The sequence below is a fragment of the Selaginella moellendorffii genome, unplaced genomic scaffold (genome assembly GCF_000143415.4).
Source record: "Selaginella moellendorffii unplaced genomic scaffold, v1.0 SELMOscaffold_104, whole genome shotgun sequence".
NCBI classification, from domain to species: Eukaryota; Viridiplantae; Streptophyta; class Lycopodiopsida; order Selaginellales; family Selaginellaceae; genus Selaginella; species Selaginella moellendorffii.
Window position 1 is genome coordinate 108,270 of NW_003314365.1, and position 18,416 is coordinate 126,685.

An 18,416-nucleotide genomic window follows, 5' to 3' on the forward strand; every position below is an offset into this window, starting at 1 on the left:
GTGTCGACTGCTCAAATGTTCGGTCGGGCTCAGGCACTTTGGTGGGTGCCGTCGAGGGTGTTGATTTAGGCTCGGGCACTTTGGTGGGTGCCATTGAGGGTGCTGCCAATGGTGTGTCCGGTGGTGTTGTGTAGTTGTCGTATTCTTCACAGATGTCCAATACTGGTTTGTTGGAGTTAGCTCGCGGTAATAATTTGTGTCGGATGTAATTCTATCTCTTGGAGGGTCTAACAATTTGATTCAACTTCTCTTAGTCTTTCTTTCTCTTTGTTTCTAAATTCTTCAAATCTCTATCTAAACTTCATATAAGCCGTTGTCGGTCTTCTTCCAACTTGCTGGATGTTCTTCGTGGTTTTGGATACATGCATTCTTCTACTGGTTGTCGGTGTCAGATTCGTGTCTGCAGTCAATCATGCAGTTCGGGTAGAACTTCGGGAAGACTGTCGGCAGGCCAATTGTCGATAAAGTTGTTGTGAGGTTGTTATTTCTTTTCTGTGCAAATATTGACGGTGGTGCGTGTTGGGTTGGGTTGTGTTCAGCCGAGTTGTGTTGGGTCGAGTGTGCTAGTGCAGTATGCAGATTGGTCTTCCACTTGTTGGTGCCGAGATGGAGTTTGATGAAGAGTTTCAGATATTTGGGTTTGTCTGGAATGATTTCTTCGATAATGTCGTCGAGTTGTTCGAGTCCGGATTGGGCGATGGCGTGATTGGCGAGAGTTGTTGCAGTGAACGTGTTGATTTTGAACCGAGTTCGGACTGTTGTTTTGGTGCTGAGCTGCTGACTCTATCGGAGGGGTTGTCGAAAAATTGGTGGTGCGTTGTCAAGTTGTCCCTCGACAAGTTCTCTGATACCGGGTAATAGAGTGATGGGTTCGTCATTGGTGTAGGTTCTGAGGATGTGCTTTGGTATTTGGAGTGGACGCAGGAATTGGAATTGTGTCGGAGCACTAGGATTGCTGGGTCGACGACTGCACAGAAGATGAGTTCGTTTCAGCAGTGGTGTCGGTTTGTGTCGAGCGGGCTGGTTGAGGTCTCGAGCTTGGAGTGGGTGGTCTTGTGCTCAGAGATGGAGTTCGCCAATGAAGCTGTTGAGGGTGTCCGCTGATGAAGGTGCTGGTAGATTGGAGTTTCTTGTCAAAGAGGGCTGTTGGTGGCCTTTGTTGGTGATTGGACTCGGAGATTGAGAGAGAGAGAGCTTTCAGATTCTGCAAAGATCTCCTCTGAGAAGGGTCTGCCTCTACTGCTTTGGGCGGCGATCGCTTGGACGCCGTTGATCCATATTGGTGGTGGCATTTGTTTGTTGAATTTGGGCGAATTGGGTGGTGAATTGGGTAGCAAATTGGGTGGCAAATTGGGTAGCGAATTTTGGCGAGTTGGGTAGATTGCTTGATTGTTCTTGCTATCTGCACACAAAGAATGGAGAAAGAATTGAAGAATTTCTGAACCTAAAGGGGAATTCAAAAGCCGTGGTTGCCAAATGAAGAGGTGTGAAAACTCCTCTTGGCTGGAAATCTATTGTTAGTAAGAAAACAAAAGAGAAAAAAGCCCAATCTCCAAGGGCAGAGAAGAAGCACGAATAAAAGAATGCTATGTATTAATAAGAAAAATGATGGAATGGAGATAGGGATTCACAATTCGGATTCCCCCTTTTGAAAGGCTAGCGGTTCTAACTGCTAGCATATACTATATGCTGTGCATGATTTAATCTATGGCTCCGATGCAGCCCTAGGTTCAAAGTCGGAGTCCCCTGAGCCTGGGTTTTTGGATAATACACGATGTGTCAAATGCAGTGCTTCGCATAAGCTTGTGGGTGTGACTAGGCTAGTGGAGTCATGTTTTAAAGCTTCTCCTTGTCCCTTACGATGCTCGCAGTGGCTTAACGTACCCATGAGCAGTTGAGGGACTTCTTCGAACCTCACAGATCCTTGTGTTGTATCATCGCCTCACTTGCCATGCTTCTTCTCTTGTCAGCCATCAGCTATGCAGAGTCTAAACCTGCAAGCAGCTCTTGAGGAATTGTTTGCTCTCACCTGATGCTCGATCAAGGCTCTCACAACGTACTCGGGACTTGACTACAGTGGATATCACTGATGCAACAAGCTTTAGGTTCCGAGTCTAAGTTAGTTGCACCAACTCAAAGATGTTCTGTTTTGTTTCATGGTTTTGAACATGGTTTTTCTATAGGAACAAGCATCAGACTGGAAGCTTTTGGGTGGTGTCTTGATGAATTAAGCTCCCCGAGGGTTTCATCTTGCGAAGAAGAGAGAAACAACTACCCCCAACCTTCAGCACTCTTGACATTTCCAGATGCCTTGCAGCTCGAATCTCTTGGGCAGAACGCACCGGTGCTCTTGAGGGGGGTGCCTGGATCAAATCAAACTGATGGGAAACATTTGCGTGCCAGCTGAGCGCCATGCCCAGAATTTCAAGAAACGATTCATGAAAGTAACAAACACGTTAATAAGCTATTAATGCATAATTTGGACGGGAACCTGTTGGCCGGATATCTGGCTCAAATAAAAACAATTATTGTCAAGGTCACAGGTTCGAACCCACAGCCAGAGACCCAATTAAATTTTACTTCGCTTGCGCAAGAATTTGCCGGCACCTGGGTCTTTATGGAATTCGCTGGAGTGCTTGAGCAGCAGCAGCAGCCACGATGATCATGGTCAGTGTGTCGATCTAGCCCAGACTCTTCCTTTTGCTTTAAAGTCATGCTGGAACGCGTCTCAGCATTGCTCGCTTGAACGCCAACAGGTTTGGACGAGGAGAGGAGCTTAAACTTGCAGCCCGCGTGACTCGCAATGCAGCCTTGTCTACGAAAGTATCATTGCATTTCAGCTAGAGGGGGTGTCCAAGTTTGAATCCACCACTAGCTCCTCCTACATGCTTCGTCAAAATAGCGAATGGCCGAGGACTACTGACGACCTGGATAACGATACGCTGCTCCACACTTTCGAGCAGCGTTTGACTGCCGCGCTTGTGCCAACCTCATGTAAGAAAGAGTGGAGCTGAGCGAGAGCGTAGCCTTTCTTCTCGACGTGGGTCCTTGCAGAGCATTGTGTTGTATCATTCCACCGCTTGTCATGCTTCTTCTTTGCTCTCACCTGACGCTCGATCAAGGCTCTCACAGGCTGCAATGAATAACAAAGGAATCACTGGTGCATCAACCCTCAGGTTCTGAGTCTAATCAGTTGCACCAAATCAGGGATGTGCCTCTCGTGTTTTTGGGAGTGAGTATTTAATTTCATGGTCTTGAACATGGCCAGAGGATTTGATCTTGCAAAGAAGAGAGAAACAAATAAATACCCCAACCTCCAGCACTCTTGACATTTCCAGATGCCTCTCAACTCTGCTCTTCAAGAGGGTGGTTGGATCAAATCAAACTTGCTCATTTTCCAGAAACTTTTCTTGTTCCGAGAAACAAATTTTGCTCCAAAAAAAATCCTGGAACCAAGAAGAGAGGCTTGGAAACTTCGCGCGACCTTGCCCACGTGATTGATACGGAACAAGAAATCAGCACGCGTGCCATTCACTCAAAATCAAGAACAAGCGAAACACTTTAACAGGCTATTAATGTTTAATTTGGACGGGAACCTGTTGGCCAGATAATAAAGAAATTTATTGGCAAGGTCACAGGTTCGAATCCACAGCCAGAGAACCACCTAAAAACACTTTTTTCAAGTGTAGGCGACGATATTGGAATTTCCTTGTTTCTCCCTCCCGCAGGCTCGAGAGACAAAAAAGACAGTGGTCGATCTAGCCCAGAGAGAAAGGATCCTGGAATGTGTCTCTCGCTTGGAACGATAATAGATTTGGAGGAGGAACTTGCGCCTCGCGTGACTCGCAATGCAGCCTCGTTACGATCGCACACTCTGCAAGCTGGAACGCGAGCGATTGAGCGGAGCAGAGACAGGACACGACCCTGGACATCGGTTTACCGATGCCCAAGAGTTTTGGCAACCTTCGAATGGCTGTGAGTCATGATCTCCAGCCCAGAGGACAGGTCCAACTAGCATCGGACTTTTCCCCACTCTTTCATTTTCCAGCGCTGAAATTTGGCTCGACACTGGCCTCGTCTAGCTTCCCAGATCTCCCCAGCAGATCCACCAAGCATCTTAAATGTTCCATGATCGTGGACATGCTGTAGTCTTGGGCTATGGACGACAAGTAGTTCTCATCCCGAGATGACTGCAGGCAGAAGAGCTCGCTCTGATCACAAGATGCAAAGGAGGGAGAAGCGTTGCAAATTTTTTTGATTGGGCTGTGGATTCGAACCTGTGACCTTGCCAATATATTTGTTTATTCTAGCCAGATATCCGGCCATCAGGTTCCCGTCCAAATCGGACACTAATTGCTTCTTAACGTATATCATACCTTCACCATAACGGCGCAAGCTCTCGCTCATTTCTAAGCATCCTTTCTAAACCTGTGGGAACGTTTTATAAGGCTGTCATCCTTTCTGCAGTTGTCAAGCTCAAACCATTATGGAATGAAGATTTCATGGCTTGTTTGAGCATTGAAGATTAAATTGATCCAGGCACGCTCTTGATTAGCAGCAAAGTTAAGAGTACAAGGCTGGAGGTACTTCTCTGTTCTTTCAAATCCTGGGGAGCTTGAGATTTCATCAAGGGGCTTTCTTGTCGTGTTCTATCCAAGTTTGATGCTTGTTCCTAGCAGCAACAAGAAAAAATCCATGAAATTTCAAGTCACACCCTGTGTGAAGAAGAGGGGGCAATGCATGGAAAGTACTCGAGGCCAAAAGGTGGCTGTCCACAACAAGAGTATTTAGAGCAAAAAGGGCGAAAGATGAACTGTGGGAAAGCAATGCTTTCACTACAACGTATATCCCTTGTGCCCTGCTGATCAATCCAAAAGCCACAACGCTGGTGGTAGTGCAGCAGCTCCTCCGTCCCGCGTTTAAATTCTACAAGCTCTTGCCAGGTGCAAGGTTCCATGGCCGTTTGCGACAAGAGAAATGCTAGTCACGTCTTTCGAACTGGAGCTACCTGAATTGGATGCCGTGGTTGGCTGCTTGCGAACAGTTAAGCTATCAATCACTGTGCCTCTTTTGTTATTTTATTCACTCCAATGGTGGTGATTTGCCAGGTCCCCCAGGAAGCAGAGACTATCGTCAAGGAGACCATCCATGGTTTTAATGCTTCTCATTTGCCTCCTCCAAAAGAGGGCGTCATTCGCATGGAAGCCAACGGTCGATTTATCCTCCAGAAGATTAGCGACGAGAAATGCTACATAAGGTACGCTATTAGTTTTTTTTTTTTTTTTGTTTTCTTCTTAAGATAGTCACTACTTCTTTTACAGAGCAGTAATACACCTGGACCTTAAGCTCGACCTTGTTCCGACATGGGTGATTAACTTCCTTGGGCGTCAAGTTGTGGGACATGGCTTCAGGCTATACCTCAAGGTATATTTCTTTCCTTTTCGGGTGAAAAATGTCTAAGCTTTGTGTGTTACAACAGACTGTTTCTTCTGTTAAAGAGAGCAAAGTGTTTCAAGAATGCATCAGGCAACAGCCACTCTACAGCCGCATAACGTTACAGATGCTACCAAAATCGAGCCACGAAAATGGATACAAGAGTTGAGGTGCTTTTCATAAGAACTATTCATAAGCTTCCTGCACAAGAGCATTTACATTTATAAACAATTTATAAACAAAGAGGAGCTTGACGCCCACCGATACTCCTGAAAAGTCCGAACTTATTCATGAGACATATGCAAGGTGGGTTTTATAAGATTTCTGTTGTTTTGCATGTCTAGAAAAATCTGCTGCAGTCAAGCTCAAGAAAGAAACCATTCTCTTCTCGATGGAATGAAACTCTCACTTTCTCCATGCTCTGGCGAGGCCATGGCAAACAAAACGGGTTGGATGGACTCTGGATCTCAATCTGAGCAAGCAGCTGATGCAGAAGCTATTTTTGAGAAACAAAGTATAAGTATGCTGCAACAAGAACCAGCAACATCCGTTTAAGATATTGTTCTGGAAGATGGCTTGTCTGAGCTCGAGTTTGATTTGATCCAGGCACCATGGTCCCGGGAATCTATTCTTCACTTGGTTGTCCAAGCTGGAGGTCCATAGGTTTGGATCCTTTCAAATCCTCGGGGCGTGAGACTCTGGAGCTCCAAGTTTTGATGCCTTCTCTTGGCAATAATATAATATATTGCTCTGAAACCGTGAACGCTTACTCACCCGCAAACAAAACTCCAGGGTTGCACCAGAGATCCAATAAACCTGTGAGAGCCTTGACCAAGCTCAAACTCAATCAGCTCAGAGCAAGCTTTCTCAAAAGTTTCCAAAGAGCAGATGGCATAACACAAAAAACGTATACCAGGTCACCAACTCATCTCATCACAAGTTGCGTTGTGGTCACTCCACGCCTTGGATGTTGATGAACTACAGGCCTCCATTTTATCTTGGAAAATGCTCGAGGCCAAAGGGTGGCGAAGATGAGGAATGAAGCGATCTGGACTGGACAAGAGTATAAACAAAATGAGCACGAGAAGAACCATATATACCGCGGAAAAGCAGTGCTTGTGCTTGTGAGCCTAGTTTGAAGATGTCTGAGACTGAGAAGAAAGACCATGCTGCTCGACTCATAGAGCACGCCCGGCAGCAGCACACCGCCCGGGTAAAGAGCCCCCTGGATCGAAAATGTGCAGCAGTAGCGTATAATGGCAATGGCGGTGGTTTTCCATGGCATCGTTCTTGAGCCTTGACGAGGAGGTGCCATCCAGCGAAGATTTGCAGGAAGGAGGAGCGATCTCCAGCGGTGGGCGCCTGGGCGAGAATGCGGTGAGCACAGATCTGGGAGGGGGAAGGCGCATCCACGAGGAAAATCGTCTCCAGCGGCCTCGAGGTTCCTTGCTAATCTGGTCATAGAAAGGTATGGAAAGTGCGGGCGCTGGAAATCTTCCAGAAGATGAAAGATCGAGGTTCTTTCTCGTGGAAGATTGCGATCGCGGCATTTGCCCTTGTTACTCTTTTTCGAGCATCCAGACAGCAGGGGTATGGCCTCCTCCAAAGGCCGTGGTTGATTTACCCTCCAGCAGTAGTCTTTCAACCAGGCCTGGAGCGGGCCTTCTGCCAACTTAAGTCGAGGTTCCTGGTGTTTCTCACCATGTGTTTCTCACCTGGATCTCCGCCACATCGCCATTGATAGCTGCAAGAATTCGATGGACGAGCATTTGCTGGGCAAATGCGTTCCAGAAGAAAACATTTCCATCTTCCATTTTGTGGAGGACACCCAAGGCATCTGCGGTGCGCCGGCACTTTCCATACATTTCTATGATGAAATTCGCGAGGAATCTATGACGATCAGAGCAGCGTCTCCTCCTCGTCGTCAAGAACAATGATGGAACCATTCGTTAACTACAGGTAAGCTTCGTCAAAATAGCAAATGTCGCAAGGACAGCGATAGCAGAGGTGACGCTGCCACCATTTGGATAACGATACGCTGCTCTGCACTTTTGCTCGCATTCCAACAAGGAAGTTCCTCACCCGAGAAGGGCTTGTCTGCTGCGCTTGGCTGGATGATCCGGTCTGGCTCAAACCAAGACAAGCCTTCAAACAATACCTCGCAAAGCAAGCATCACAAGCATTGCTTTTGTGATTTAAAGCGGTATGTATATACTCTTGTCCAGATTGCTCAAGAACGCAGAAGAGACTGTCTTGAGCTTCATTCCTCACCTTTGCCACCTTTTGATTTTCGCCAAACGATGTGAAGAGGTGTGAAAACTCCTCTTCGCTGGAAATCTATTGTTAGTAAGAAAACAAAAGAGAAAAAGGCCCGATCTCCAAGGGTAGAGAAGAAGCATGAGAAAAAGAATGCGGTGTATTGATAAGAAAAACGATGGAATGGAGATAGGTATTCACAATTCAGATTCCCCCTTTTGAAAGGCTAGCAATTCTAACTGCTAGCATATACTATATGCTGTGCATGATTTAATCTATGGCTCCGATGCAGCCTTGGGTTCAAAGTCGGAGTCCCCTAAGTCTGGGTTTTTGGTTGATACACTCTGCTCCCCTGACAGAACTAGACACCATCCTCGGTGCGAACATAGTCAGTTTCCATCACTTGTTGCTGCTGCTGCTCAAGTCGATAGAGGCGATGCTTTTCCTGCGGGAGTGTAAGCTCGTGGTTAGGGACACTGTCTGGTGGATCTGTCCCATCTTCCTGGAGGTCGGCTACCTCAGCTAGCAGGGCGGTATGATCATCCTCGAGCTTTCAGTAGCGAGTGTTGATCTCTTCGTATTTGAATTTGTAGGTGAATTCGTGAGCTGCTGATGGGGTTGATGGCTGCTTGGAGACGATCTTCCTGATGTCCTGGAGGTCAGTGCAGATCTACTTCATCTCTTCGAGCTGAGCATCCAACTAGTGGTTTAAAGGCTCATAGAATTCCTTCTTAATCGCTCCCTGGAGTCTTGCTTGAGAAGATGCTGTGCAATGTCGGCTCGTGTTGGGAAGTAGTTTGCTTGCTCGCGGTGCATGCATTGATCGAGGGCTTCAAATAACTTGCGGGTGTAGTAGCTTGGGTCGCAAAGTTTATCTTCGTACTCCTTCCTGATCTCGTCATAATCATGGCGTACTTGACTCTGTGGCTGAGGCATAGCTGCTGCTCCTACTCCTGCTCCATGATCCTGGTGTTTCTCGCTGTGTTCTTGGTCCCGGGAGTTGAGTTTGCTTTGTTGGATGTAGGTGACATGGTCGGGCCAGATTCTTTGAGGTGGTTGGAGATGAGCTTTTCAGTTTGATGGTGGATAAACGGCCCAGATGTGACGCTGAAATTAATTTATCCGTTTGGAAATTTTTCGCTTGGAATTTTGTTGAAGGGGCAGAATTTTTGTGAATGCTGGTCGTGGTATTTGCTGGAGGAGGCATGGTTGTGTGTTCTTCAAGTGATTGGTGAAGGTAGTCAATGTTTTCTTTTGTGGAACGTGTCGAGGAGGTCAAGGCGTTGAGAATGTTGTTCTCAGCTGGTGGAGAAATTGAGTTCAGGGCGGGCAGCTGACGTTTTCCTTTGGCGATATTGATGTGTTTGTGAGAAATTGTTGGTTTTGGGGCTGATTCGAGTGGATGCGGGCTCTGGGGTGAGTGTGGATGGTGGTGTGAGTTATCTTCATTGTCGCTGATGATGAGGTGCTCTCAGATCAGCGGTGGCGGCGAAGTGGAGTTGAATTGTTGGAGTGTTGTTGCTAGAGCTGGTGTTGTTGGAGTGAGTTGAGCCTGATTGTTGAGATGTTGGCTTCGGTTTCTTGCTGGGAGTTGCTCCTTCTGATTCTGACTGGTCTTCGGAGCTGTCACTTTGTTCTGTGGAGTTCATTTGGGTTGTCCACGGTTGTTTGTTGGGAAGAGCTTGGTGTAGAGCAATCAGCAGTGGGAATATTACTGTCCGCATGGTCTTTTTGTTGAGTGTGGCGAGGATGGCGCGGTCGAGAAGCTTGAGAAGGAGCTCATGGAGATGATGAGCCACGTTCACACGTTTGCCGTCAAGTAGAGCTCTGTAGACTTCTACTCTGCACTTGCCAATGGTGCGATCTATTGGGCGAAGTTCGTAGTAGAGGAGGAGGGCTTTGAGGCGATCCATATGCTGCTCCTCGATGTCCTCCCATGTGAGCTCACCGGTAATTTCTCGATTGGCCTTGATGATTTGCTGTGGAACTTCTCCTGAAAATTTGAGCAGTCCCTTGTTGGAGATTTTGAAAACGGAGGTGATTCTTGGTGATTTCGTTGGTGCCGTCGGTTATGGTGCCATTCTTGGGTTGAAGGAGGCGGCCAGCTTCCTTGCTAGTTTTTGATCAGGGTGTGTTGCAAAGGCCTTGTGGAGGAGCTCGAATCATGGCCCTTGAGCCAGGTGGTTGTGTCGTTGCTGGGAAGCCTAGGAATATGGTGTATGACATATCTGAGGAGCCAGGGTGGATGAGCTGGCATCTTTCTCTTCATTTTCTGTAGTTGAAGTGCTCACACCGTTAGGGTTCTTGAAACTTGTAACTGTTGGTTGGCTGATTGTGTGGCGCTTGATTGTTGGTGATGAATGGTAGAGATTTGTTGACGGAATTGATGTGGTTTGATTTGGCTTGATTGCAGATCAATGGTGGATATTGCTGATGAAGTTAACTCAAGTTCAACTATTGATATTTGCTCAGGTGGCGTTGATCCAACAGTAGCTTGGGACTTAGAGATTTTTGCTGCTATTTATTGCTGAAGTTGGTGGATGAGTTCGTGTTGAGTTGAGTTGAGTTGAGTTGTGTCGAACTGATTTGAGTTAAAGTTTGTCTGCTGGGGTGAGTGTCGATTGTTGGTTTTGGGGTGTTTGTCAGTTTGGGTCGGAAATTTGCTGAGGTGCTGATGCTGAATATGTCGACGTGATATGGTCGAAGCTTGTTGAGGTTGACGATCTCAATGAAGTCTTCAGCAAGTGTGCTGACTTTGGCGGTGCCGTTGGGGTATAGTTCAATGATTTTGAAAGGTCCTTGCCATTTGGTGTGGAGTTTTCGGCCAAGTTTGCCGATGGGTCCTCAGTATCAGAGAACATGATCGTCGACATTGTATTTGGGAATGTTATACCGGGATGCTTGTCAGTCATGCCGAGCTTTTCTCTGTTTTTGGATGGCGTGAAGTGTCCAGAGGGCGTTGAGTCGGAGTTCGTCGAGATGTTCGAGTTGCTGAAGCCTTTCTCGAACTGCATGTTGCTGTTGCTTTCGCTGTGGCATGTCGGAGAGGTATTGCTTCGGCCCACTTGGTAGTGTAATCGGTGGTGATGATGATGTACTGATTTTGTTGACGGGTGCTGACTTGGGGTCCGACGAAGTCGAGTCCCCATTTTTGAAATGGTGCCATTGGGAATGTTGGGTTGAGTTGTTGAGTCTGAGTTTTTTGGCAGTAATCGGTGTCAATGACATGTGTCGCAGAATTTGTAGAATTCTTCAGTGTCATGCCAGAGTGTCGGCCACCAGAGGCCGGCTTGAAGAATCTTCCGAGTTGTGGTGTCAGTGGTGAAGTGTCCGCCGGAAGGTCCATTGTGAGCTTCCTTGATGATTTGAGTTGTGCTTGGCGGCTTGATGCATCGGTGAAGAATGTTGTCAATTCCTAGTTTGTAGAGCGTGCCTCTGATGACTGAGTATCGTCGGGTTTTAGCAACAAAAGTCTTCTTTTGGTCAGACGTAGTGTACTGATCTGGAACTTTTGCTGAGTTCAGGTAACTGAAGACGTCGTCAAGCCAGGTTGCTGGTATTGAAACTCGGAATAGGTTTGAGTCAGGTAAGTCATCAGTAAGTCTTTCGGGTTTGTTGCCGGTGGTGATCCAGCTGAGATAATCTGCTTGCTCGTGATTTTTGCTGGGTTTGTGGATGATCTCGAAGTTGTATTCTTGTAGTAAAAAGAACCATCTTAATATTCGACCAGATAGTATTGGCTTGTTGATGAGGTAAAAGAGTGCCTTGTGGTTGACAAAAAGGACAACTTTGGTTGACAGTATGTAGTGTCGGAACTTTTGAAGTGAGTAGATCATGCCAAGAGCTTCTTTCTTGGTGGTGGTGTAATTTCGTTCAGCTGGGTTGAGTAGTCAGCTGGCGTAGTAGATTGGTTGATCTCAGTTGTCGTGTTGAGTTTGGCTGAGAATTGCACTAGTGACAATGTCGGAAGTGTCGACATGAATGTGGAACTCTTGTGTCCAGTTGGGCTTGGAAAGGATTGATGCTGTTGTTAGTTTGAGTCGGAAATTGTCGAATGCTTGTTGCTATTCAAACATCCATGTCCATTGGGCATCTTGCTTCAGTCCATTGGTGAGTGGTTTGGCAATGTGAGCGTACTTGTGGATGAATCATCGGTGATATCCGACTTTGCCAAGGAAGCGCTGAAGTTCTTTGTCGGGGTTGAGTGCAATGTCTTTGTTCTCCTCACACTTGTTGAGGCATTTCTCCAGGCATTCAAGATGTTGATCTTCCGAGCTGAAAACGCTGAAGTCATCCATGAAGACTCTCATGAAGTCAGTGAGGTATTCTCGGAAAGTGTTGGTGATGAGCCTTTGGAAGGTGAATGGGGTGTTGCAGAGTCCAAAAGGCATTCGTCGGTAAGCATAGGCTCCCCATGGACTGATGAATGCTGTCTTGTGCTGATCTTCTTCGGCAATGTAAATTTGGTTGTAGCCAGAGAAACCATCGAGGAAGGAGTACATCTCGTGTCCAATGACTGCGTCAAGAACTTCGTTGGTAAATGGTATCGGGAAAACATCTTTTTCAGTGGCGTCGTTGAGCTGTTTATAGTTGACGCAGATTCAAAGTTTGCCATTTTTCTTCGGCACAACCACCAATGGTGAAAGCCAAATCGGATTCTGAATCAGGTAGATGTACTCGACTTGGAGAAGCTTGTCGAGTTCTTTCTTTACTTGTTCCATCAGATTCAGATTCATCCGGTAGGCTGCTTGTCTTCTTGGTTTAGAGTCTGGAAGAAGTGTGATGGTGTGAAGGCTGAGTTTTGGCAAAATTCCCTTAAGGTCTCGATAACTCCAAGTGAACAAGTGTTTCTTCTTTCGGAGAAGATTGATGCCTTTGTCTCGAAAACTTGCCAAGATGTCGGTGGCCGAGTACAATGTAGTGTTCGTTGCCGTCATTGGCAAGGCTGAATTTTTTGAGTTTTTGGTCGGCTGGAATTGACGGAATGTAGGCAACTTTGTTGTGGTTGTCGACTGTGAATGCCGGTGGCGCTTCGAGTTTTGTATCTCGAGTGACTGGATTTTTCAGTGCTGATGTAATCGGGGGTCGTTCTCGTTGGAAGTCGGTGACAATTCGGAAGAGGTCGATCTTGGCCAAAGGTTCGAGATCGGGGTAGGCTTTGAGAATTTGTTGTTCTTCATAGTCGTCGAGGCCATCTTCGAGATTATATTCTTCCAAGTCAATAGATCAGTTGTGGCTGGACAGCGATTTGGTCGCTTTTGTCAACACAGTCTTCGGTCCATCTGGTCCGGGAAGGATAAGATTGTCATTGGGCCAATCTTGATAAACTTGGGCAGTTCGGAGCCAAGGTCGGCCGAGGAGAATCGAGTATTTATCGGTCTGCTTCGGTAGTTTGAGGACGACATAGTTGACTGGTATTTCGACACCTTGAATGGTGGGGTTGACTTTTCGGATGATGCCTTTGGGTTGAATAGATCGGTGGTCGGCCATTCGGACATTGAAAGGTGCTGGGTGGACTGGGCCGATGTTGAGTTGTTGAACAAGACTTTCTTCAATAATATTAACGCTAGAGCCGCCGTCAATTATGGCTCCTCGAACAAGGTGTTTGTCGAGTCGTAGGTCAATTGTCAGAACATCATTGTCACAATCACCTGGTTGAATCTTGGTTCGAAATGTGTCAACAGCTGTCTGTGTCGAGTTGAGTGTGGGCGAGTATGTCAAAGTGTTGGTCGGTGCAGATGTTAGATCGGTGAGCTGTTTGGTGAGGTAGGGTGCAATCTTCAACAGTTGGCCGATGGTGATCTGAATATTTTGGTTGAGGATAGTCTCTGCTACTTCTTGGATTTTGTCGAAGTTTGCCAAATTGTGTTCTGGTGTCAATGTTGATGTTGGACAATTTGTCTGTCGGTTTTCTGGTACTGAGTCTTGGCATTGTTGTCGAGCTGGTGATGGTTGAGCTTCATTGTCGGAGTCTAAAATTACTAATTTGGGTGGTTGTAGAGCGAGTTGCCGTTGTATCTTGGTAGCTAACTTCTGCTTCTTTTCCCATTCCCGGAGTTTTGTCAGGCTCTCAGGGCCTTTCTCTTTACTATCTCCGGAATCTCTGTCTGGTTGTTGTTGTTTTTCTGCTCGAATTTGTGCTCGGGTTTGTACTACCATGACTTGAGGATCTGAGTCATCATTGTCGGCATAAGGTAGTTCGTCGGTCTCGACCATCCTTGTTGTTGGTGGTTGCTGCTGGTTTTGATCTTGTTGTCGAGGAGGCGGTGGACCAAGTCTCGGCGGACCGCCTTGGTTTTGAAGTCAAGGTTGCCATGCTCGGTTGTTACAGTTGCCTTGGTAGCCATGGTCTTGATAACCTTGGCCTTGGTATCTTCGGTTTTGGTATCTTGGGTATTGTTGGTATCCTTGGTTGTAGTTGTCTCGGTTTGCTGGGTAGTTCTAGTTCGGCGGGTGTTGTTGATCGTTGTAGTTGTTGTTGTAGTTGTTGTTGTAATTGTTGTAATTGTTGTAGCGAGGTTGATCATTCCATTGTCGACTCTGGTGTTGGAAGTTGTTTCTTAGCAATCTCCAGTTTGTTGGAGGTGGTGGCTGGTAATTGTTGAAGTATTGATTTGGATATGGTTTTTGAAATTGCTGTCGGGGATAGTTCAAGACTTGTCAAACTTCTGGAGAATTTCAAAATCTGCAAGTTTTTGCATCATGACCTTCTTTGGTATAGATCTGGCATTTGGAGATTTGGAGCTTGTAGTCACTTGCCAGATGTCCTTCGTTCTTGCACTTAGTACACCAAATTCTAGATCGAAATTCTTTGATGTCGGCCTTGGCTTTTCCCTTGAGCTTGTCGATTGTTTTCTTGAGTTTCCGAAGTTTTGACTTGGTGCTCTCTCCGAGTTCATCTCGGAGTTGTCGTCGGAACTGCTATCAGAATCTGAGTTATCTGTGTCATCTACTTGTTCTGTCATTCGTCGAGCTTGAACATCTTGATGGGCTCTTGTGAGTTCGAGATAAGTGGCAACGTTGATGTGCGTTGCCGCTTCTCAGAGGGATCATTGGAGTCCTGCATGTACCATTGGTAAAGTAATGTTTTGGTGGCACTGTTGCCGCATTTGCTGGCATGTTGAGTGAAGGTTTGAGTGTAGTTGTTGATGGATTGACCAGAATTCTACTTGAGTTTTTGGATCTTGTGAAGTTGTTGGCTTTGAGTGAGGGAAGACTTGAATTGTTCTACGAGCTTGAGTGCGAGGCCATCGAGACTTGTATTTTGAGGAAGCGTTTGAGCCCATTTGTTGGCTCTCTTTCAAAAGGGTACATCAGAAATAGTATGGAAGTTCAGTCGTCTGGCTGTTGATTCGGATTGCTTCTCGGAACTGTTCAACATGTTTCTTGGCATCTTCTGACTTCAGACCATGAAATAGTGGATAGGAGACATGTCTTCCGACAGGTATGTTGGCGACGGCGGTAGTGACTACCATGTGCTGTTGGTAGTAATGTTGGTATTGTCGAGGTTGTTTTGTCAGGTTGTCACCATGGAGTCCTAAGGTGATTTGTAGCAAGGGGTTGTCAGGGTCAATAGCAAAGTTGGTGTAAGAAGAAGGTGGTGAATTGTTGTTGTTATTTAGTGGATTCTTCTCTGTTTTTTCTTCTATATTGGGACTATTTTTGGGTGTGTCATCGACGTCGTCGTCGGTGTCGAGTTGCTTGCCGGTGTTGATTTTTGGAAGATGGTGCTCAAACTTGTTGTCGACATATTTGTCAGAGTTATGTTGTCTTGGTTGTGGTTGTTCTTCTAAATTGTCAAAGAGTTCTTCGAATGTATAGTTGTGTGGTGATTGTGGTTGCTATGGAAGATTGTTGTCGTCGTCGACGATTGGTTTGTCGATCTCGTTGTTGTTGGATGATTGGAGCTGTTCGGCAGTTTGGTGTGAGTTGTTGACGTCGAGTGCTTGACTATTGGACAATTCAGGTTGTTCATCTTTACTGCTGTTGACTGAGTATATCGGAGGGCGACTATAATTGGTGAAGTCGAGTTGTTGTCTCGTCAGAGCGTTGAAGTTGAAAGCGTGTTCGAAAGGTCTTGCTGATAGTGGGCTTCGGTAGATGTTGGAAGCAAATGTGGGATATATTGGTGTTGTGAATATCGGTCAGTATGGTGAAAATGGTGCTGGTCTGGTGAAGTCTGTGAAGCTGGGCGGGAAACTTGGTCGTTCGTCATCACTGTAGATGGGGTTGGTGAATGTACCTTTGAAGTGGTTGTATGCTGCTTGAAAAATGTTTTGTTGCTCGGGCGTAGTCTGTGTCGACTACTCAAATGTTCGGTCGGGCTCAGGCACTTTGGTGGGTGCCGTCAAGGGTGTTGATTTAGGCTCGGGCACTTTGGTGGGTGCCATTGAGGGTGCTGCCAATGGTGTGTCCGGTGGTGTTGTGTAGTTGTCGTATTCTTCGCAGATGTCCAATACTGGTTTGTTGGAGTTAGCTCGCGGTAATAATTTGTGTCGGATGTAATTCTATCTCTTGGAGGGTCTAACAATTTGATTCAACTTCTCTTAGTCTTTCTTTCTCTTTGTTTCTAAATTCTTCAAATCTCTATCTAAACTTCATATAAGCCGTTGTCGGTCTTCTTCCGACTTGCTGGATGTTCTTCGTGGTTTTGGATACATGCATTCTTCTACTGGTTGTTGGTGTCAGATTCGTGTCTGCAGTCAATCATGCAGTTCGAGCAGAGCTTCGGGAAGACTGTCGGCGGGCCAATTGTCGATAAAGTCGTTGTGAGGTTGTTATTTCTTTTCTGTGCAAATATTGACAGTGGTGCGTGTTGGGTTATGTTCAGCCGAGTTGTGTTGGGTCGAGTGTGCTGGTGCAGTATGCAGACTGGTCTTCCACTTGCTGGTGCCAAGATGGAGTTTGATGAAGAGTTTCAGATATTTGGGTTTTTCTGGAATGATTTCTTCGATAATGTCGTCGAGTTGTTCGAGTCCGGATTGGGCGATGGCGTGATTGGCGAGAGTTGTTGTAGCGAACGTGTTGATTTCGAACCGAGTTCGGACTGTTGTTTTGGTGCTGAGCTGCTGACTCTATCGGAGGGGTTGTCGAAAAATTGGTGGTGCATTGTCAAGTTGTCCCTCAACAAGTTCTCTGATACCGGGTAATAGAGTGATGGGTTCGTCATTGGTGTAGGTTCTGAGGATGTGCTTCGGTATTTGGAGTGGACGCAGGAATTGGAATTGTGTCGGAGCACTAGGATTGTTGGGTCGACGACTGCACGGAAGATGAGTTCGTTTCAGCAGTGGTGTCGGTTTGTGTCGAGCGCGCTGGTTGAGGTCTCGAGCTTGGAGTGGGTGGTCTTGTGCTCGGAGATGGAGTTCGCCAATGAAGCTGTTGAGGGTGTCCGCTGATGAAGGTGCTGGTAGATTGGAGTTTCTTGTCAAAGAGGGCTGTTGGTGGTCTTTGTTGGTGATTGAACTCGGAGATTGAGAGAGAGAGCTTTCAGATTCTGCAAAGATCTCCTCTGAGAAGGGTCTGCCTCTACTGCGTTGGGCGGCGATCACTTGGACGCCGTTGATCCATATTGGTGGTGGCATTTGTTTGTTGAATTTGGGCGAATTGGGTGGCGAATTGGGTAGCAAATTGGGTGGCAAATTGGGTAGTGAATTTTGGCAAGTTGGGTAGATTGCTTGATCGTTCTTGCTATCTGCGCACAAAGAATGGAGAAAGAATGGAAGAATTTGTGAACCTAAAGGGGAATTCAAAAGCCGTGGTTGCCAAATGAAGAGGTGTGAAAACTCCTCTTGGCTGGAAATCTATTGTTAGTAAGAAAACAAAAGAGAAAAAAGCCCGATCTCCAAGGGCAGAGAAGAAGCACGAATAAAAGAATGCTATGTATTAATAAGAAAAATGATGGAATGGAGATAGGGATCCACAATTCGGATTCCCCCTTTTGAAAGGCTAGTGGTTCTAACTGCTAGCATATACTATATGCTGTGCATGATTTAATCTATGGCTCCGATGCAGCCCTGGGTTCAAAGTCGGAGTCCCCTGAGCTTGGGTTTTTGGTTAATACACGATGTGTCGAGTGTAGTGTTTTGCGTAAGCTTGTGGGTGTGACTAGGCTAGTGGAGTCATGTTTTAAAGCTTCTCCTTGTCCCTTACCATGCTCGCAGTGGCTTAACGTACCCATGAGCAGTTGAGGGACTTCTTCAAACCTCACAGATCCTTGTGTTGTATCATTGCCTCGCTTGCCATGCTTCTTCTCTTGTCAGCCATCAGCTATGCAGAGTCTAAACCTGCAAGCAGCTCTTGAGGAATTGTTTGCTCTCACCTGATGCTCGATCAAGGCTCTCACAACGTACTCGGGACTAGACTACAGTGGATATCACTAATGCAACAAGCTTTAGGTTCCGAGTCTAAGTTAGTTGCACCAACTCAAAGATGTTCTGTTCTGTTTCATGGTTTTGAACATGGTTTTTCTATAGGAACAAGCATCAGACTGGAAGCTTTTGGGTGGTGTCTTGATGAATTAAGCTCCCCGAGGGTTTCATCTTGCGAAGAAGAGAGAAACAACTACCCCCAACCTTCAGCACTCTTGACATTTCCAGATGCCTTGCAACTCGAATCTCTTGGGCAGAACACACCGGTGCTCTTGAGGGGGATGCCTGGATCAAATCAAACTGATGGGAAACATTCGCGTGCCAGCTGAGCGCCATGCCCAGAATTTCAAGAAACGATTC

General features: G+C 46.4%; 2 protein-coding genes across 2 annotated transcripts; both read right to left on the minus strand.

Annotated features, from left to right (window-relative positions):
* Nucleotides 1-6,350: 6,350 nt before the first annotated feature.
* On the minus strand, nt 6,351-7,143 carry LOC112342290. The gene is made up of 2 exons (XM_024663866.1): nt 6,534-7,143; nt 6,351-6,486 (listed from the first exon to the last, which is right to left on the minus strand). The coding sequence occupies exons 1-2, from the start codon at nt 6,893-6,895 to the stop codon at nt 6,351-6,353; spliced, it is 498 nt and encodes a 165-aa protein (XP_024519634.1). The 5' UTR covers nt 6,896-7,143.
* Nucleotides 7,144-12,915: 5,772 nt separating this feature from the next.
* On the minus strand, nt 12,916-13,905 carry LOC112342291. The gene has a single exon (XM_024663867.1). It carries the CDS (start codon nt 13,903-13,905, stop codon nt 12,916-12,918), a length of 990 nt encoding a protein of 329 aa, XP_024519635.1.
* Between the last annotated feature and the right edge of the window lie 4,511 nt (nt 13,906-18,416).

What these genes read in the sequence shown, in the direction of transcription:
- LOC112342290 (XM_024663866.1), bottom strand. Translation starts at nt 6,895, where the DNA reads ATGACCAGATTAGCAAGGAACCTCGAGGCCGCTGGAGACGATTTTCCT. An exon ending in ACAAGCACTGCTTTTCCGCG is followed by an intron (nt 6,487 to 6,533) that starts GTATATATGGTT and finishes ACTCTTGTCCAG; the next exon opens with TCCAGATCGCTTCATTCCTC.
- LOC112342291 (XM_024663867.1), bottom strand. Translation starts at nt 13,905, where the DNA reads ATGGTCGAGACCGACGAACTACCTTATGCCGACAATGATGACTCAGAT.